The following is a 21,980-nucleotide window of genomic DNA, read 5'->3' on the forward strand; positions in this document are numbered from 1 at the left end:
TAGGAAAAACTCGGAAAATTCAGACGAAAATCGGAAAACTGGAAATCCCTAGCATGGTAAACAATACTAGAGACCAATACCTTCAATTTGAGCTATCACACGCCACTCTCTGACGCACACACCTCCGTAAATCATGCAAAAAGCATTTGTCTGTATGGGTAATTCCATCGTCAATTACGTTACATTTTACATAATATTCTCGGAATTGTTTTTTTTTTTTAAGGTTTGATACGAGTGATCCCTACCTCTGAGTGTGATTATTGCACTTTGGGATATTGCCAACATAATCGACTTTCATTTTACCTTGTTTTTTTGGAATCCAGTAGGAAAATATACACTGAGAAAAAATTTGACATTGTTACTGAAATGGGAATTTTAGATACTTAGTGCTCCCAAGTGATTCTATTTTTTTTTTTTTTTGCGTTTTAATCTTAGTTGAGTAAGGATAAGGTAAACTACATCGAAAATGACCATTTAGGGTAGACCTTGGTAGATTTATTCAACTTTTTAGCGTCAATTACGTTACATTCGGGTGATCACTAAGCACATCCACAATGAAATTAGTGTTTCACGAGGGTTTCGGTATTAAAAGCTTTGATTTAAGCTTTAGTCTCACTTACCAATATTCTTCATTGTAATATACCTTTTGATAGCAGGCAGGGGATCGTTAATCAGGGCCTTAGAAGTTGAACGCTCCTCGGCCCTAAGTGTTTTTTGCACATAAATCGAGTAAATCTCATCCGATTTTGCTAGTTTTTGGTTCATCAGAGAGATGATTGAATGGTGACTGGAATGTTGGTAAAAAGTTTCAAATGTGGGACCTTGGACTGAGGCCGGTACTCGGCCCTAAGTGTTTTTTGGACATACATAAATCGAATAAATTTCATCCAGTGAATTCAATCAAATAATTTTAATATTTTTTTTTTTTGGTTGCCTTTTGAGCTTTTAGGATTCTTGAGAATTTTTTTCAGTAAATTGCGCGTGCCGTACTTGGGCCAAGCGGACAATAAAGTACGCAATAGAGTTACGTTAGCATCGTGGTTACGGACGCATTACATGTACGGACTTAGGGTCACGGAGCTCCGACTGTTCTGACGGCTCGTTTCTAAAATGTTTTGAAGGAAATAAAAATATTATAATAAATATTACTTTTCTTTAAATCTTCATTTTTGGAAGTGTTTTAAACTATACATTTTTACAACATTTCTTGCATTTTTTTAGATCTTTGTTATTTCATATTCATATTTTTTATCACAATAGATATTTTTTAATTAAAAAAAAAATTAAGTGAATTTTAACAATATGCCTTGCATATTTATTTCGAAAAGATTTTTTTAATTAACAATTTAGAATTCAAAATAATAATAAAAAAAAATTGAACGGCCAGTGTGAAATCAAGTGTGAAATTGTATGCGACCAAGTCACATTATATTAATTTTTGTTTAAAGCATTCATTCCTTCAAAGCAGATAACCTATCGGTGATGTTATTATTGTCCATGTGAATCATCTGAACCTTCGAATTTTTGTCGACTGCTTCTATAAACTCTGACGCATTCGAAACTACAGACACTCTGGTTTTAACGGCGGACCACACTTGACGTTTTATAGCTCCTCCGATCCCATCAACAGCAGATTTACCGTGAGACGTTGGAAAGAAATTCCAATACAATTGCACATTGTATTTTTTTTGAAGAGCATTTTGAGCGACGACCATAAATTTATTTTTGAATTGCGAACTAGGGCCATCTGTCCAGACGTGTACAACTTCTGAGCCTTTCGGTAATTCTTCAAACAACCGATCGATATACGGAACAATTGTCTCTTTTGCATGAGTCATGTTGTCAGAAGCAATTGCCAATGACTTTTGGAACAGAGAACACCATATGGCCGAAGTAAATAGCGTCACCTGTGGTTGTCCCCAGTGTGCATTGGCAGCTTCATCTTGAGATACGCAAGTGTGATTTTCTGAGAAATCACAATGAACCACACAAATTTTCGGATTGCTTTTTGAAATTTCAATTATCTCCAAATAACTTTTCATTTGCGATCTCTTTATAAAATTGTGGTGCAAAAAATTTGGAGCAATATCTGTTGTGTGGTTGATTAAATCTTTCAACGTCCCTTTGAACAGCTCATTTTTCCATCGGGGATCCTTGACCCATTGATGCCAGTTTACCGGCAGTTGTGGGTGAGTCTCGCCTATTGCACGCAGAGTATCGAAAAAATAATCTTTGCAATTTTCACAATCGTTCAACCAGCAATTTTTCGTCATCGTATCACAAAAAAAAGTTTCATAAAAACTATTTTTATCATCGTACTCTGGCATTTCAGGAATTATTTTTCTGATCGAGTTTACGGCGTCGATGAAGTCGGAATGATACACACACAGGCAGAGGTTCGCCGGAGTTTCACTTGAACTAAGAACGTACTTAGGCCGCAACTCAAAAAATTTGCTCAGCTTTAGCGGAATAGATTCATGTTCCTCGCAAAATCTGGCATATACCTCACGGATCGGGTAAAGCAGATATTTCGTTTGATGATGAATTTTGTTTCCATCGACGTCCAGCACAGTAACAAAATCCTTTCGCCCAGGAGCTTGACTGCTTATGTCAACACGGTTGTAAAATGCTATCACAGAATCTGTAACACTGGCAGACAAACCTGCATTCGGCCGAGTTACTGCCTTTTTATCTATCGACGATACAATTGACGGCAAATACCGTTCGTTCAGCTTCATTAGTACGGTTTCACGTTTTGATTTATTTTTTGGTAAAGTTGTTTTAGCACGCGAAGTAGCTTTTCGTAAAGCAGCGTCAGTGTTATACACTCCTTTAGCGGACATTTCGGCAGCAATTTTAAGTTGTTTTCGTTCTCGACACTTTTGCACCCTGTTCTTTGTAGCTTCAGCACGCTTTTTTCTTGCCATATTCTCCTTCACAGCATTACTTTCAGAAGTTTTCTTTTTGTTCAAACGGTGCTTCCGAACCCTTTCTCGAACATTCTGCCGGCACTCTCCAATCTTCTGAACATACTTTTGCTTTGGTAGACTTTCAATTTTTATTTTGTTGTTCAACCGATGCCGTTTTGCTGCTTCATTTCTTTTCAACTTGTACTCCTCGTACAATCCATTCAATTTCAACCGTTCAATTAACTTTGCCATTCTTTTTGCCGATGACGCAGGCATTGTTTGCTAATCACTAAAGTAATATGATTTGTAATATTACTTAACGCCGATAATTTGAAATTTTTAGACTAATCCATGAACTTCTGCTCCGATAATAAATTGCACAAATTCAATTACAATAGAATTTGTTTGCAATTGAATATTGTCTCAGAAATTTTTGATTGTGGTCGTAACAATTTGGCGCGAAAAAAGATAGTGGGAGAAAGAAGATCTAAAAGAACGTATTGCAAAAATGTGTGTGGTGTTACATTTTACGGATAATGCCTGGATTTGAATTTTTAAATGATTCGCTCAGATATTGTTAGATATTAAAACTAATAGTATTTTTTGTTACGAGTGATGAAAACCTGAAATTTTTCGGCCTTGTCCTAATGAGGCAAGGCCGATGTTCTTGTTTATTTGAAAGAAAAAAAACCCGTCCGTTTCATAATTTATGCACGATTACTTCTTTAGACATACTCAGCATGTTACTTTCACTCGCACCCCCTTGCGAAAATTCGTCATTACATGCTTGACGCTATCATTCAAGTTTACTTTCGCAAGACATCGCGAGTAATAAATATTATGTAGCTGTGTGCTGCCCAACCTCCGGCTTAGGATCACAATCACTAACTCGTCAAAGTAAACATTTGGACACATTTGCGTATAATTTATTATGTGTCGGTGCAATGATAAACTCAAACTCCCTCTCCAAGCTGATGCATAATATTAGTCTTACCACACAGTCAATTCAAAAATTACATAATTAGAGTGTTATAGCCCACACTGAAGCTTTGGGCCTTTAGTGGACTGTATAGAAGTTTATAAAATGTGCGTGGTCGTGGTGCACTAAGGCGTACCGTGGTGAGCCAAGTTGTACTGTGGTGCGCCGAGGTGTACTGTTTGCGCCAAAATGTACTGTGGTGTGCCAAGGTGTACCCTTTTGCGACAAAATGTACAGTACACGTAACTCTCTCTCTCTCTATCTCTCTCTCTCTCTCTCTTTAAAATGAAAAACAAAAGGATAGAGAACACAAAGACTAATATTTTGCCATTATGAGGTGGTAAGCCCGTCAAGTTTGTGAGTTTCGAACACGGGAATAAAATGAAAAGTCACGTTATCGTGTTTTTTGTGATCTCAGCATTGCCTCGCATGTACTATCTTCACCCAAAAATATGATTATAAAGTTTTTAATACTAGTTATGTAAATGACAATTATTTCAAAAACTAAAAAGGTCACTAATTTTCGATTATTTGCTAATCTATTTCCATTTGAATAAAAAAAATCATGTTTTTGTTTGTTGTTAACACGATATTATACAATATTATCAATTAAATGATGATTTCTAGAAGAAAAAATCAAATTACTACTCATAACCAAAATGTCACATTTTACGTGGAATTACCCGTATACGAAAAATAATCCGCGAAAATCGGTGGAAAATTGCATATAGAATCGCACCCAAGAAAGTTACAAAATCGATTTTTTTTTTAAATTGAGCAGAATGAAACGTAGAACCGAGGGGTGACGCACTTCCATTTAATCCATTTAATCCATTAAATCCATTTAATCCATTTAATCCAAAAAAAACTTTTTAGTTTTACCGAAATAATTAGGCTACCCACCTGAAAAATTTGTAAAGTAATTGCGAAAAATAGATTTGCACGATCACCAGCTCGTTTAAGTACTCGTGAGGTAACGGAAATTTTTTTTTGTTAAAAATGGTATTAAATTTATTTAATCCATTTAATCCACTTTACACCAAAAACTCCTAAAAGTGGATTTTTTTCGCTTTTTAACATTGTAGTATGAGTTGTAGTACGTGGTTCGATCAAAATCAACAATTTTTAAGACTTTTACAGTATTTTGTAAAATGAAGTTTTTTCGTATTTAATCCATTTAATCCAATTTTTATTCCATTTAATCCATTTAATCCATTAAATCCATTTAATACCATTTAATCCATTTAATCCATTTAATCCATTTAATCTAGAAGTGAGTTACCCCTCGCGTAGAACATTATTGGTGAAGAAAGTTTGACTCCAAAAATTTCAGTTCAAAAAATATTTAACTTTAAACTTAAAAATGAGAGTCAACTTTCGAGAAGAACTGAAAAATCTCTAGGCAAATTGGAAAATCGCGGCCACACAGCCGGAGAAATCACTCATCAAAGCCACCTCTGCACTTGAACTTTTATAGAGTCGAGGCGGAGCCGAGAGCGGCCGAAAATTTTGTCTCTTCTTCTAGAACCTATTTTTTCGACGCCCCCAACAATCTCCAATCACTCGATTTGCCCGACCCGCTCGGTAAACGTTCTGTCCTTACCGACTTGACTATCCCAAGTTATCTATTTTAAGCTGTATCATGTAAGTAAACTATTTCCACCGAAGAATAGAGGTTTTTCATCACAAAACGAGTTTAACGAGGGGTCCAGCCTATGATACAAACTTCCGGCAAGCATATACTGCCTAGGTACGCCCTGAAGAATAGCGGAAATAGATGGAGATGTCTGATGGATTTACAACAGTAAGAGATCCAACTGCATTTGCGAAACACCCTACTGCTTATGTTAGGGGAACATTCTAATGAAGAATGAAGAAATTACAAGTCTTGACTCAACACGCTACTCAAAGTGTCCTTGATGTTTTTGCAGGCAGGCTCATTTCTACAGGGAAATCATTTCATCCAATCCTTAGTGGAAAAGCATTTCTATAATGGGGTTCCGCCCAGACCCAGTTCGATTTGAAACTCGTTTTTGATACCCGACTGAAAGCTAACGTGAAAGACTCTCAATGATTTGGTGAATGTGAACCGTTCAGAATGCATATCAGAACACAAGTTACTTACAGTGATTTTGTTCCGAATATTTCACTGCTTTAAAAGTTCCTGGCAACTCGATTCTCCACTTTTCCAGTGCAATTGGTGCGGCGATGGTCTGAGATGGCTTAGGCTCCATTCCCTAAGCCTATGTTTATCAACTGCAAAGTTTGAAACTGAAATTGCTCTCACGGAACCGGATAAATTTTCACATTTCACATTATGTCCCGTTCTATTTTGCTTAGAAAAAAATATGAAAAAGAAAATCTCCGGAGAAGCTCTCACAACCAATTCCATTCCATTTTTGAATAAATTTATTGTCCTAAGGTATTATAGCTCCAAAGATACAAATTTCGATTAATTAAATTAGTTTGTTAACATTGCGAGTTGTTGGTTAAATAGATAGATTAAGTAGACCTTCATTACTTCCGTGCTAAACCCTCCCATCGATCGGGAACGGATAAGAAATATCTACGGAAAGGAAACACGTTTTGCTTAGCACAATCAATCACAAAAAAATCGACTCTACGGTTGACTTACCTTTCCATCGCTTCACTGAAACGTTGTCGGTAAAGTTTAGGTGGGATCACAGTTGGTAGTTTCGCTTGGCCGGTTAAAAATGCTGTTTGCTTCACCAACGATTCGATTTTTTTGTCCAGCGTATAGGTGCGTATGTAATCTGTGCATGAAATGCGGTTTTAATTGATCGTTCGCATCAAAAATTAAAAAAATATTTTTTGATGTAAACATCGTTCCCATAACGTACCAATGATGCCCAAAACAAGTAAATTGTCTTTGGAATTCAGACCGACCAGCAATGAATAATCCATGACATCGCTCTTTTCCAGAAATGAAGCGTCTCTCAGGATAGCTTCGCGTAGAATGGTGTTACTATGTGACAGAATGTAAAGTGGTTTCGACCAGGACACTGGAAAGAAATGAGATTTCAGTTGAAGTGACACCCTATCGCATGTAAATCCATTTTTTTTACTCTGAATCAGATTTTCGTCCAGCAGCACAATTTCTCCGTTCTGATTCGTCGGATCAACTAATCGATTTCGATCCGAACCCTTCAGATCGAACTTGTTGGCTATTTCGCATTCGTAGAACAGGTTCTCCATGACCAAAAGTGATTTCTCCTGGACGGAGCTAAGAAATGGAAGAAATGGTCTGTCATCGGAAGCAAACTGATCACGTTCCGTGGACTTACTCTTTCTTCTTGATAGTGACTCTGAACACACCGAATATCTTTGCCAAAAGTGTCGGCTGGCCCTTTTGAAGACATTGATTGACATAAGTAAAATAATTCGGGGCGAAATTCTCAAAAATTGTAACGTCCGTCTTCGACATCTCCTTCAGAACGAATCGATCGTCTAGGAAAAGCGAACAAACATTTGAAATCAGTTTACTTTTCCAATGAGAAAAGCTCTCCATCAACTCACCCAATGTCTTACAAAATTTAGATCCACTTTTGCCACCTCTTGCTTCCCAGCGCACACTATTCGATAATGACCGAGCAAACAAACTCCTCACTTCGTCCATCTGCTGTTGAATTAATGGATCCTTTGATTCGCTGTGACACCGACCAGCCGATTGATTCGGAGCCAAACTATTACTACTTGACTTCCGTTCCAAATGTTCGAATTCTTTACAAGATTTAACATCCGAATCAGACATGGTGTTCATGCGTTGGAATAGGCGCCTTTCATCAACACTTTCGCTGTCTCTGGTCGATGCAGAACGTTCCTGTTTGCCGGTTCGAATGAAATTCACGCGCATCGTGTCGAAGTGCTTGGCAAAGTAAATTTTGCAAGTGAATTGAGTGGACGGGTCGTGAAACGACACCTCGATATGATCGTATTTTGTCTTCTTATCATTTTCCTTCGTTGATTCCTTGTCATCGCTGTCGATAGAGCCATCTTGTGATTTCCGATGCACGTTCGGACTATTGTTACTGTTCGTATCACTGGAATATCCGCACGTCTGACCGTCCAACAGTCGCTTGTAGTCGTTTGAGACCAACGCATATGCTATGATGGAACTATGATCTAGATCGTGGACCATCACCGGAAACTGTCCAACGGGAAGTGTGTAATGTTCGTTAATGGATAGCGGTGATGTAAGCGTGTACAAGTTTTTATCCAAAGGCAGCAGTTCACGTAGCAGCGTTTTGACGCTCTTTTTATCGTTTACATCTTTCGGTGGTGGTGATTCGACAGCTTGCTTGTTTGGCGATGAATCACCCGAACTTGATTTTTCGCGAACATCGAAAATGTCTTGCTTCGAATTTCTGCGCTGCTCCTCGGTTTGATCGGGAGTCACTTCAACATCTTGAGCCGACGTATCCAAATCCGGTCGCAGATCTTCGGTACATATCATTCCGGAATCCACAGTCGGTGGTGCTTCCTTGGCTGCAAAATTCGTTCTGCTTTGGATGGCTGCCTCATGTAACTTTGGCATCCATTGATCGATGGTTTCGGCTAAAGTTCGCTTAACAATCAACATCGCGTCATTCACGTCGTTCGGATTGGGTCCAGGTTCAGCCAGTAGAGTCTGTACGATGCCCACTTTTTCGCGAAAAAGTGACTGATCACGATTCAGCTGTTTCTTCAAGCTGTTCAGCATCGGAAATTCGCTGTCGCTGGAAAATTGAGCGAGTCTATCGAATATTTTCGCGTAGACATCGTAGCCCTGGCAGGCAAACGTTTTGATGTCATCAACGAACGTTGCGGTGTTTTCGATGGGTTTCTCTTTTTTCAGTGTGAGTATGAGCGATGGTAAAACGATTTCCCACACTTCGATTGGAGTGTACATGAATGTGGCTACGATGCCGTTGTATGAAAAATACTGAACGTGATGTTTGTGCAGGGAATGTGTACATTTGGTTTTCTGTTTGTCCGAATCTTCGGACAGCGTGTCACTGGTATTTTGTTTGTTCTCCGTTATGTCGACAATTCTTCTCTTATAAGCGTGACCATGGAACCGAAGCTCAAGGTATTTGGCAAGGGAAAGACATCTGAAACCGAGTTGAAATAAAATAAAATTTTCAAAATTGAGCCGACCTCAACGGCCATACCTTGTGTCTTTAGACATTGGAACGCTTGGAGTCATTTCCTGGCAAATGGAACACCACGACGTCATCAATATTTGTCCCGAATTTTGAGTGGTCAGATCTTCGGTTAATTTCACTTGAACACAACCCATCGAATGAACATACCTGGCAAAATTGAAAATTTTGAATTCAAACCCGCTCGACCGATTCAATAGAACAACTACTTTGTTCTGGGACTGATCATTTTCAATTTAAATCTCACCGTCTGACATGATCCAGCATTGGAAGATTGCACGATGAACACATGTACGTCTTACGGAAGCAATAGTGTTCCAGGAATTTGCCTAACATTATGTCGTGCGTGCCGTAGAATATCATTTTCAATAGCAGTGGCGGTGCACAAAAGGACGACGTTGCCTTTGGATTAAAATAAAAACTTGAAAATAGGACACACAACCGTTGATGATTTTTCAAATCCAATGCGTCTTTCATGGAAAATTCATCGTCACTTTGGGCATTGTTTTGCGGCGATGTTGGACGTTTCGCTTTCTGTGCCACTGAAAAGGTAGACAATGACAATGGATTTGTAATGAATGCTGGTGAATTGATGTGAACTCACTTGTCAACGTCTTTGGATACCGTCCACCACGCGCTCTATAGCTGGCCCAAAGACCTTGAATCTCCTTACTATCAGCCGATGCAGTTATTTTATGTGTGAGAAATTGATGCACTGGATTTAGCTATATACGTGAGTGAGGTGAGCAAATCGCACTGATGCAACAAATACACAACACTAACCTTGGTATTGACGTCTTGCAGTACAAGCGGTTCAATGGGAGCACTTTTCCCGGAACAATCGGACCATTGTTTCGAATAAAACAGTTCATGAGGGAAATAGCTGCGTAGGGTGCACTTTCTGCCTGGTTCCGTTTCGAGAAATGGAAGCGGAAACGAAACAAATGGACTGACGGATAAAATAGTCGAAGTTAGCGCTGTCTTGAATTTGTTGTCGTAGGGCAGTTGAACGGCAAATTCCACCGACGTTTCGTGATCGAAGACACTGGGTGAAAGGTCGGTCGCCCGTAGTGGATCCGAGAAATCTTGAACGTTTTCTTTTGTTATAATTTTCTCTTCGGCTTTCTGGGCGACCTTCGACGATTTATTTGGCTGAACTGGTAGATCATTAGCAGCGGTCTCTGAGTCATTGTGTGGACCAAATTGTCTGATTTCGTCCGCACTACTTTCACTAAATTTCGATGGACTGTGCTCTTTGGAATCGAATATGCTAAGTTTCGGCGACGGTGGACGGGCGAATTCGTCTAACAGGAATGACAACTCCAATCTCCAATTAAATCGCGTGAACAGCAGAAACAGCGCCACTTTTTTCACTTTCACCAATTCACTGTTCGTACCTCCGCGAAGCAGCACACAGCTAGCTCGTTGGCTCGACCCGATTTCGAAGAACATCAGAGTCTTCGGAACTCCACGGTCGTCGTTGAAATTTTGTATGAAGAAGCGATCGCACGATCCGAGTTTGGGACGACCGACATTTGAATCGATCGAATCGACAATGTCACATTTCAGACAGCGTGCCACTCTCTCCAGCACAGAAATTTTCACATCCAACACCAGTGTAATGCCTTCATTCCGTAGCATATCTTGTGCGATTCCTGCAACGGCCTTATGCACCAGTACAACGTTCGGTTTAAGGCTTAAAATGCGCGCTGTGACATTCCGAAGGGATTCTCGCTCCTGAAGCAGTGTGTTTTCAATCGTCACGAATTTGTCCTCTTTTCGCTGGTAAACGATCGCACACTTTAACAGTAGCACCTTCGGATGATCGATTGTCGTTGCCATTTCTTTGTGTACAACATTTTTCGTAAACACCGCTCCACCCACGATTCGGGACTCATTTCTCGATCCACCCGGTACTTTTTTGAAATTCACGAAGTTCCGGATGTCCATCAGATTTCTGGAATCTTTTGCATCCGTCATTCCACATAGATCAGGACGAATTGAGTTTGCCACACGAGCGCAGAGTGGTACAAGTGTTTTTGCCCAAGACTGATCGAGGTTCTCGCTATTGAGAAGTTGTGCTGAAAATGGAGATAGAAACTGGTCAGTAGGTTGGAGTTGGAAGTTATTGTCATTGACAGCGTAGTACTTACACAGTAGCAACTCCTCGTGGTTACAAAAAGCCTCCATCAACGATTTCGAACCAGCCGTAGAAAGTACAGAACTTTCGTCCTCAAAGTCTTTGGTAGTTGCGAAACCAAAACTGTCTTGGGTGTTCGTGGGCAAAGGATCTGTGGAATAAGACAATGTCATCATGTCATTGTACCGTAAACGGTGGAACGTTTCGATTTTCTTACCATCCAACCATCCCAAACTGTCTGGATTCGGTCGACTCAAATGCACAGAACTTGCCTCCAAATCCAAATCCAATTGAAACGATCCACTATGACTCATACTCTCATCGATTCGCAACAATTTGTAGAAGACATTCTCGTCGAATGACGCAGCGGCAGCTTCTTCAGTGCTGACGATCTGACTTAGTGGAACCAGAAATCCAGCAGCTATCATGGCATTCAAAATGGCCACCGCCTGAATATTGTTCGACGACTTTTGGTTGGCAATCAAAAACGACACCAAATCGGATCCACGATTTTGGTAGGACAAAGCTTTTGTCATCTCTTCATACAGCGACTTTAGGGAGTTCGATTGCTGTAAAATGTTTTTCCGATCGGCATTCGATAGCGTTGAATTTAACTGTGAAACTAGTCGCTCTTCTTGGTAGCCGATTGAAATTTTACGATGCCGTTGGGACGTATTTGAGTCTTGAGGATCGTTTGTGCTCTGATGCGAGAATTTACTCGATAGATCCTCTTGCAGCGCTTGCAGATCTAATTTCAAATCGGAATTTATCTCCGACGATTTGAGGTAGTCCAGTACGATTTTTGAACAGTACGTGCACACCTTTAGGTCCCCTATAAAGAGAATGTGTGCTGATAGGATGAAGGCAATTAATTTTCGATGATCTAGCATACCAGAACAATTGATGATTTTCCCCGGTACGACTTGATTGCAGCATTTTGAACAGAAAATTTGACCGCACAAGCGGCAATGATGTTTTCGTCGGAATGTTGAAAACTTTTGCGAACACTCGTAACATTCCTTTGATTTTGAGTCTGGCATCCAAAACTTTTGCAGCTCGGTGTCCTTATAGCTCGTCAAGTTCTGAAACGATTGAATCGGTGAGCAAAGAATGATCGGGACATAATGAAGGGTTGCGGTGGGTTACATTATTTCTGAGAGCCATAAGATTACTGATACGATGTATGACACTGGAAGGATTGCGTTCCAGAGGCACATCGGAAGGAAATTCATCGGGCTAAAATTGGACACAAAAAATGTCAGAAAGCGCACAGTCACCAATAAATAAACATCAATCACCTTTTCGCCAGAATCATCAACGGAAATGCTGTCACTCGTTGTTGGAGTTGGAGTTGATGATTTCTGCTCACCACTGACTGGTTCATTCGATTCTGGCTTTAAAGTTGGATTTAAAGATTCAGTTGCTGGTGTATGCTGTCCCGATGTTGCGAAATAATCGGAATTCGAACGCGACACATGCACTGGACTGTTTGTGGATGATCCACTGACATTCACAATATTGCCCGGTGGCGGTACATTGACCGTATTGTAACCGCTGTTGTAGGCGTTGGTAAGTTTATTAACGAATTTTGTTAAAAATGTTTCCGGTTCCGCGTCGAAATCTCGAGCGAATTCGGTTAGTTTCGTTGGTGAATGTAAATTGCGATTCATTTTCTCAGAAATTGTTTTTATTTTGCTCTTCGACTCTATTGTTCTCACTCAATTTTCACAAATAAAAAAGTTTTTTTTAGTCTCACAATAATTGTCCGTCTTTTTAACTTAAGCGCCCGATATTTGATCGTTGATTGCAAGCTCCGGTGCTAGAGCATTCAAAGCCAAATCGTTCCACTTTTGCTCCTAAAAATTTGAACGGAAATTGCGATTAACAACGGAACGAATCGTTCTCCGTTTCCATTTACCTGTTCGCTCATCGTTAACAATGGATCACTGTTGTCTGCTTCTGGATCGGGCAGTTCCTCCGACGGTACGGTGATGTGATCGAATGGTAATTCGTCTTGGCGCCATTCGTTGTCGACCACCTCAAGCAAATATCCGTTAGCTGGTGGCTGGTAGAAGAAAAATTCAACCGTTTGAGACGTAAGGAAAAACTTTTAGAAACGACCAACAAAACGAATCGCTATTCGTTCAATCACGGTCGTGGTTCAATCTACAGATTTGTTTAATGTGTCACGAGATCTTTTACTTCATTTGTTTTAACATTTATTTTAAGAAAATTCTATTTGGAACTAGTCGCTTATGCTCATCATCGTTGTCGATGAACATATGACTTCCTCGACTAAATTTTTAATTTTGAAAGTAACATCCACCCACAACAACAAAACAGAAAAAAAAACTTTTTCTTTTTGCGTAGACGCCAACTAAGCACACAATTACTAACCTGACTGTCCATCGTAATAATGGTATACCAAATCGATCGAAGAATTGCTCTTGGCTCGAATTGCTTAATCAATTTCGCTTATTAACAACAAAAGGCCCATGAAAACTTTTTTGTGTAGAAATGATGTAAACGAATAAAAAAAAACTTAGAAAATGACAGTTCGTAACAGCTGATGTGAACAGTGTTGCCAGAATAAATTAAATATTGTTCTCCCGCGACTAAAATAATTGGAAAGCGTTGGAAGAAGTAAAATGCAGGTAGCTTAGAGAACCGAATTGAATCATTAGTGTGAGGTATGTCATCGATCAGAAGTTAATTAGGGCACTATCACAAATGTCTTCCTTAGTTTCCATTAGAAATCCAAGTGCTGTATTGGCTTTGTAACAGTCATTTTCATTTTATATGTGTTCCAACAACACTGTTTGCTTTGTATGTGCACTGTGCAGTGTTGTTGAAATTAATTCTGAAGGTGAGGTAGTGCGCTAGTGGACAAAGAAAATTGGCGCATTAAATAAATGGGACCCGAATTTTTGGTTGGTTGGTTGGTATTTGCCGCTGCGTTAATAAGAGGCCAAATAATGACCGTTAAAAAAATCTGTTCTTGTGTATGTTATTGGAGTGTAATGATAATACGAGTAATTGACTATTTGCATGATGATTACGAGTTCAACGAGGTATATCTCATCTCTATCGGAATTGTCGTTTTCGTGGTAGAGCTGTTTGAAAAATCGTTTAGTCGGGTAATAAGGGCTAGACATCGTTCAAATTTTAGGGGATTGTAGTACTAGACTAGGCAGATCATACAAGATATCAAATACCGCGGACCGTTGGGCTGTACTGGCTCGAGTGACTGTATTAAGAAAAATGTTTCTCTGACCAGTGACACCTGCGCGCATCAACAAACCTGTTGGTCAACGGTTCCATGTGAAAGACTTGACTCCGTACTTCCTAAAAGGATAAAAACTTAGGCTGGAGGGTTTATTGGCTATAGAGATTGGGCAATTTCTAAAATGTCATCTAGTACTCCAAAGAAATTTCGACCGATTGTCGACTACTTTTATTTTTTTTAACCTTTTTGATTTACAAAGTTGCCTGATACCTCAGCTTTCCAATGATAAGTTTCCCGACTTTATCTTACATAAAATGCGATTTTGGCTTACTTTTTTGATGCAGCCGAGTTTGTGGTTGGATTTGGATGCGTGTGATAAATGTTCCTCGAACCTTGGCAACATTATGGAACCGTACCAAGAAAACTATAAATTCACATGAGAGTGGGTGATCAAAGTTCCCGATGGTCACTTTTTATCAGAAATTTTCGTTTTCATTTAGTATAAATGGAAAATTAAAATGAAAAATATTGTTTTTCCGATTGTTGGTAACATTTTAGAAATTGACCTTCCTTTTATAGCCAATAAACCCTCCAGCCCAAGTTACAATACTTTTAGTAGGTAGGGAGTCTATGCCTTCCAATGGAATCCTCAACGGTCAGGTTTGTTGATGCGCGCGTCATTAGTAATAGAAACATTTTTCTTAATACTGGAGCTAGTACAGCAAACGGTCCGAACATTTTTAATGTATCGTGTGATCGGCCTAGTCTAGCACTACAATCCCCGAAAAGTTGAACGAAGTCGACGCCTTATTACAGATAATCAGGGTGAAAAAAAAATCCACCTGGAACCACCACTACCCCGAAAACGACAATTCCGAAAGAGGTGAGATATACATCGTAAAATTCGTAATGAAGCAAGAATTTCATGGGTTACACTTCAAAAATCCTGATACGTTGAATTTATCCTCCATACAAATTGTTTGAAGAATTCGCGATTTCACTCTCAACAACGAGGAAATGTTGCATCAATTCTTCGTACTATTCAACCAAGAATTTGGATCAAATATTTCATTTAGAAAATATGTAAAGTCCTGGTAATAATAAACCATTATTTTTTCGCATAATAAAAGATATATCTGGTGATTATGTACATATACATTGTACCAGTAGGCATGTATCAGTCAAAAACCTTAAAGGGTAAATGTGACGCAAGTCCTTTATCTTACTTACAAAATAACTGATATCGCTGAGGGTGACGCATGGTGCTCCGTTATTATAAGTTTTATCAACAAAAAATTGACCTAAAAATTTGTGAAAGAAATTTTTACAATAAGAAATTTGCGTCACAAGTAGCAGATGATTCTGTTTTCTTTCGTTTAAATTCTTTCAGTACATTTTTTAACCATTTTCCCAACAATAGGTTTCTCAACATCTGCCACTTGTGACGTAAATTTCTTATTGTAAAAATTTCCTTCACAAATTTTTAGGTCAATTTTTTGTTGATAAAACTTTTGCGTACGGCGCACGATGCGTCACCCTCAGCAATATCAGTTATTTTATAAGTAAGATAAAGGGCTTGCGTCATATACATACCCTTTAAGGGTTTTTTGACTGATATCACCACTTTTGTAAGTATGTCATTTGACAACATCAAAAAACGTTATGGAAATTAAAAAATTCTGGAGAAAACAGTCTGAATCTTAAAATCTAGAAAACAATCTTGGAACACCTCACTTATATCGAAAATAACCCAAAAACACTGAAAATCCGACGGAAGTTAGATAGTGCCAGAAGAATCTGACATCCCAAAATTTAGGAACCAGCCTTGAAACACCTCACTCATGTCGAAAATAACCCAAATACATCGAAAATTCCCATAGAAGTTAGGAAGTGTCAGAGAAACCATCTGTCATCCCAAGATTTAGGAGCCAACATCGGAACACCTCACTTATATCGAAAATAACCCAAATCCATAAAAAAAAACCGATGGAAGTTACGTAGTGCCAGAGGAATCATCTGTCATCCCAAAATTTAGGAACCAGCCTTACAACACCTCACTCATGTCGAAAACAACCCAAATCCATCAAAAAATTCGATGGAAGTTAGGAAGTGCCAGAGGAATCAGTTGTCATCCCAAAACTTAGGAACCAACCTAGTGGAAGTTTATACCTAATGATTCCAGGAATTTCACAAGAAACACATCCCAAAACAAAACACACCTTTCACCACATTATCATCCATATCATGATCCAAATTGGCTTTTATATGTCATTTGTATGGAGACTCCAGCTCCCAAGATATGGGTTTTTTCCAACTTTTGAAAATTCCATGCTTATTTTTGGGCCATTATAACCGCATTCCCTTGAAATGGGCAAAATCCTGACATTTTGCTAAACCCCAAATGTCAGCCTTTCCAAGTGAATGCGTTAACCTATAACCAAAATTTCAGGAAAATCTATAGAAACGTTTAAGAGTTGCTGGATCCACTTTTCCATATGAACTAACTAAGTAACTAACTAACGAGATTTTGCTTATTTTCATACAAACATCAATATTTCGAAGTTCAATATCTCGACCAATTTTGAAGCTGTAGTAACGTTTCATAGCTCGTTGAACTCGTATGGATGGCTAGATTCTAGATATTATAGTTTTGGGGCCATTGGACCCAAGAGGGTGACGTCAAAAAGTTGCTGTAAATTTGCTCCGCCGTCCCCAAAAAAATAATTTGTAAAACATTTTTGGTAGTGGACTTGCGTCACGCCCGCTTACTAACGTGGATCATTATCTTTTTTCACCTATATCGAATGAATGAATATCATGAATGAATTTAAATATTTAATTTAACTTACATGAGATAAGCAGGCACGAGAGACTGTTTGTTATTATGTTAGCTCTATTAGTCGTATGCAAATATATTCAAATATTATTGTTTATGTGTAAATATTACTGTTTTTGAGCGGCGATTGTGTATAATATTGTAACAATAATCGACCAATCGATCGATCGATGATTCAGTTTGTATAAATTGTGAATTGGAATTTCTTTTGGTTTAGTGTAAATGATTTTGAAACAAAATTCAATGAGTCGAGTTATCATTTTAATAATATTTTACAAATAAATAGAAATGGCGCATTTTTCTATGCTGGATTATTTGTGGCAAGGAACATATTTCAGTTAACGGCCATGATACATAGGCCCAGGACGCTGGAAAAAGGAGTAAGACAATTTTTACCACAAAAAACTTGCTTAATTTTGCCGGAAAAGAAACAGGGGCCCTAGCCCTAGGGACTTTATTGTTCAATGGAGCTGAATACAAAATTAAAACTGGTAAGAACTAAAAATTTAAAAATAAAGTCGAAGTAAAAGTTGCCATCCGACAAAGATACGGCATTCAAAAATCTAGTTCATACGATTATGAACTATACACAATCGTTAGGCTGTCCTGAGTTATGAAGTAACTTCGGCCACTTAAGAAACGGCGACAAAAGAGAATTTTAGAAAAAACGGCGAAAGTGTCCTAAACTTCTCCATAATCTGTCCTGATACTTGTGTGAAACCACTTTTCTTCACACTTACTTATTACCTTGACTGAAAGTCAGGGTCTTACACCAGAAAATACCGAAATATTTGGGTGACAAAAAAGTTCACTATGATTGAAAATGTATGAAATGGTATGAAAACGTTAAATGTGGGTGACAAAAAATCGTTGAATCTTTTTTTTAAATATGTGGAATTAAAATCTCGAGGCTAAGTTCGAAGATGGGCAATGTGGGACGAAGGATCTGGAAGCTATCCAGGAAAAACAGGATTTTACACTGTTGATTATAGCCTCAATCGAAAAAGATTACTTTGATGAAATTTGATTTGGTTGCGTAGTGTGTGTAAATCGTATAAGTATGTTCTCGATAGAGTTTATTTAATAAGTGGAAAGAACAATTCCATCAGTCGATGTCCAGCTTTGAACCGGTAAACATCTCCTGCTAGCCAATTATCAAATTTGATAGTCAACTATCAAGTTGATAGTCAACTATCAAGTTGATAGTCAACTATCAAGTTGATAGTCAACTATCAAGTTGATATTCAACTATCAAGTTGATATTCAACTATCAAATTTGATAGTCAACTATCAAATTTGATAGTTGACTATCAACTTGATAGTTGACTATCAAATTTGATAGTTGACTATCAACTTGATAGTTGACTATCAAATTTGATAGTTGACTATCAACTTGATAGTTGACTATCAAATTTGATAGTTGACTATCAACTTGATAGTTGACTATCAACTTGATAGTTGACTATCAACTTGATAGTTGACTATCAAATTTGATAGTTGACTATCAGATTTGATAGTTGACTATCAAATTTGATAGTTGACTAACAACTTGATAGTTGACTAACAACTTGATAGTTGACTATCAAATTTGATAGTTGATTAACAACTTGATAGTTGACTAACAAATTTAATGCGTCTACTACCAAAGAAAGATGTTTTTTACTCAAGGTCTTAGGGCAGAAAAATTTCATGAGCACAATATGATTGAAAAGTGTAGGAAATTTTATGAAAAACGTAAAATGTAACCATCATTCTTTGTAGGCAATATAAGATATAAGTCATTCTCAACAAATTTCTGAATATTTTTTTTAAATTCATTATTCCAACAATCAAACAAAATATATTACAACTCCCATACGAGTGGAAAGTTTGCGGCCAGAGCGAAGCGAGGGCCGTAATTCTCACGAGTCGTAATAATTTTATGGGATATTATATTCGACCAATAGAAAAATTCAATTTTACCGATAAAAAATAATAAAATACCGATAGAAATGTGGTACATGTCGCTGGCACCTCTTCAGTAAATCAGTAAAAAGTAAAAAAAAATGTCTTTGCTTCACTCTTTGTCGATTTCCTAGCGAATTCATCCTTTTACAAAATGTAACTTAAAGACGTTTTGTTCGTTCCTAGGGAAATTCATCCTTCTACGAAATGTAACTTAAAGACGTTTTGTCAATCCCTCACTTTTGTCGTTTTCTGAATCGACAAAAGCGAAGAAACGAAAAAAAAAAATTAATTTATCGGTCGTTTATTACCAAACACATTTTATTCACGAGTGACGGTTTTGTAAAATACCGGGGGACTTCCTTTTTGTACAAAACTGTAAGAGAAGAACATCTATCGTTTTTTTTAAATTTTTTACCAAAGTGAAAGAGTTGTCTCATCGTTCCACATTTGTAAAACTTCGCATCTACTCTCATTAAATTCGACAAAATGGCAATCAAACAGAATAATAGATAGCTCATACGAGTGGGAAGTAAATCACACGAGTCGCATTTTATTTACGATTTGTGTGGTTGATTGAAAATCTTTCTGCAAATTTATAAGAAAAATCAGAACTCAAAGATCATTCGGTCTTCGAAGGCTTATTTGAAGAACTTTTTCTGTCAAATTTCGTTGTCATATTTAGAGTAATCGATATATTAAATGTAGGCATTTTTATCAGTGATGCTTCGGAAGTTCAACAATGAAATTGGTCAAAAATATATTGAAAAAATTGTCAGTCAAGGGACCTGACCCGCCCAAAAGGTGGGACCTAGTTTTTGTTAAATGGCAAAAAAATATTATTTGTTAAAGTTGAATAAATTCGTCAATTCGATCCAATAGTGATTTACAATTTTTTTTTGTCTAATTCCAGCAACATTAAAATGATTATAGCAGCAGAGAAAGGAATAATTTCGAAACTGACTGATGAGCTCGAAACTGAACCGAAACACAACATTAACTCAATTCCAAATGTAGAAAAGTTTTCTCATAAAACACAATCGGCATCAATACGCCTGGATCACGTCCGATTTTAAATGGAAAGAATCTGGCCACCAAATAACCGATCGAAGTCAAGGCAAAAAATTTAAAAATGAATCATCGGTGGAAGTGACAAACAGACAACAGTTCACTCTGATGACGATCATCATGAATAATTTACATTTTTATTGCTTTTATTTTTGGATATTCGTCTGATAATAATGATAGTTATATTAGTTGCCTCAATATAACGAAAGTTATTTTATTTCGGTTTGTCAGTTCTTGTGTGAAGTTTGTCGATCATCGAGTAAAATCAAGTAGGGTACTTTACGCACTAAGCCTTCGGGAAGTCAATCATTACTTCATTAAGCGTTAAAATTACCTGAAAAGAAAAAGAAATGACAAATTGATTAATATAACTGGCAATTAAAAAATTTCCATATTATTTTACCTCAGTGTTTGTTTAATTTTGATGGATTCAAGCTGCTGCGGGTTTATATACGAATCATTTCGATAATTGTATTCAAAAATTGTTAACGGGTGATATTCACAAACATTATAAAATCAGATTAAAGGTGGATGACGTGTTTGCAGTAAAAAAAGCCTCAAATGGTTTGATATTCGACAAAAAATATCACTGCAAAAAGAGTATCGTCAACAACGTATAAATAAGTACATATATAAAGTGAGTTGTCTTACGCTGAATGATTAACTTCTAAGTTAACTTTATAATGAGAATATTTCACGATCGTTGTAGCCACATCGTTTCGCGATTAGTATATGGTAATACTACTCAATGTTATGAAATACCAAATTATGCTACACAATTCAATGATGTGTAAATAAGGTGAGTTTATAGATGCAAATGCAAATTGTTATAGCTTTGGCTATATCCCCATATCGTGTTTTTATGCTTAGACAATTTATATGTAAAATATATCCTGATTCCGCATGGATATGGACAGTTTACTTATGCAATGGTATAATGGTATAATGGTAAAAGTGATAAGATTTAAGTAAATGAAATGATTTTATATGAATTTTCCGTTCAATCATTCCTTTTGAAATACTTTTATTGAGAGACATGAGCATCTACGAATGTCATTCTGAAAATCCAATTCAACGTGACGAGGTCAAATACTTATATGTTAACAAATTTGTGTGTAAAAGCTTGCTGCATGTTATTTTGTATAATAAAAGACCGGTGTGTTACTCACCGGATAGTCTATGTTATATTGAGCGCTCAGTTAAAAATATGTATGGAAGACTTATGCATGTGTTCGATATTTATATTGCCCGTATTAAACGTTCGATCTTGATTTTATCTTCCAGCTATGTTATTTTCAGTAGTGAGTCAATCGTCAGATCAAGTGGAAGTAGAAAGATCTAAGTAAAGTGCGATACAACGATTAAAAGGAAATTTAAAAGCTTTCGAGTCTTCAGTGCAATTTTTTTTTCAATTATAAAATTTGAAATAGGTAAAATAAAACCGAATAATTAATTCTAGAAATGGTTTACATTAAAATGAGATTGCTACATATAGTTTTCAAGAATATTCAGCAATTTTATATTCTCATCCACTCAAAAACAACTTGTGAGACTTGTCTGTGACGCAAATTACACTTTTCTACTTTGATCTGAAGAAAGAGATTTCTGAGGATTTCTGTCACAAGTTCATTGATTTCCGTTCATTTAAAATTCAATTTTATTAGTTTTAGCTAATTATCGTGGTTAAAGATATTAAATTTAAACAAATTGGCAGAA

General features: G+C 37.4%; 2 protein-coding genes across 2 annotated transcripts; both read right to left on the reverse strand.

Moving 5' to 3' along the window:
• Positions 1 to 6,274: 6,274 nt before the first annotated feature.
• LOC119079455 (putative 1-phosphatidylinositol 3-phosphate 5-kinase) lies at positions 6,275 to 12,891 on the reverse strand. The gene is made up of 15 exons (XM_037187372.1): positions 12,489 to 12,891; positions 12,337 to 12,426; positions 12,083 to 12,272; positions 11,408 to 12,022; positions 11,204 to 11,341; positions 9,834 to 11,131; positions 9,655 to 9,775; positions 9,298 to 9,592; positions 9,060 to 9,200; positions 7,426 to 8,999; positions 7,194 to 7,356; positions 6,975 to 7,132; positions 6,750 to 6,911; positions 6,524 to 6,662; positions 6,275 to 6,454 (listed from the first exon to the last, which is right to left on the reverse strand). The coding sequence occupies exons 1-15, from the start codon at positions 12,858 to 12,860 to the stop codon at positions 6,406 to 6,408; spliced, it is 5,505 nt and encodes a 1,834-aa protein (XP_037043267.1). The 5' UTR covers positions 12,861 to 12,891; the 3' UTR covers positions 6,275 to 6,405.
• A 46-nt stretch (positions 12,892 to 12,937) lies between these two features.
• Positions 12,938 to 13,740, reverse strand: LOC119079552 (anaphase-promoting complex subunit 13). The gene is made up of 3 exons (XM_037187539.1): positions 13,588 to 13,740; positions 13,109 to 13,255; positions 12,938 to 13,046 (listed from the first exon to the last, which is right to left on the reverse strand). The coding sequence occupies exons 1-3, from the start codon at positions 13,597 to 13,599 to the stop codon at positions 12,969 to 12,971; spliced, it is 237 nt and encodes a 78-aa protein (XP_037043434.1). The 5' UTR covers positions 13,600 to 13,740; the 3' UTR covers positions 12,938 to 12,968.
• Between the last annotated feature and the right edge of the window lie 8,240 nt (positions 13,741 to 21,980).

Source organism: Bradysia coprophila, unplaced genomic scaffold (genome assembly GCF_014529535.1).
Source record: "Bradysia coprophila strain Holo2 unplaced genomic scaffold, BU_Bcop_v1 contig_324, whole genome shotgun sequence".
NCBI lineage: Eukaryota > Metazoa > Arthropoda > Insecta > Diptera > Sciaridae > Bradysia > Bradysia coprophila.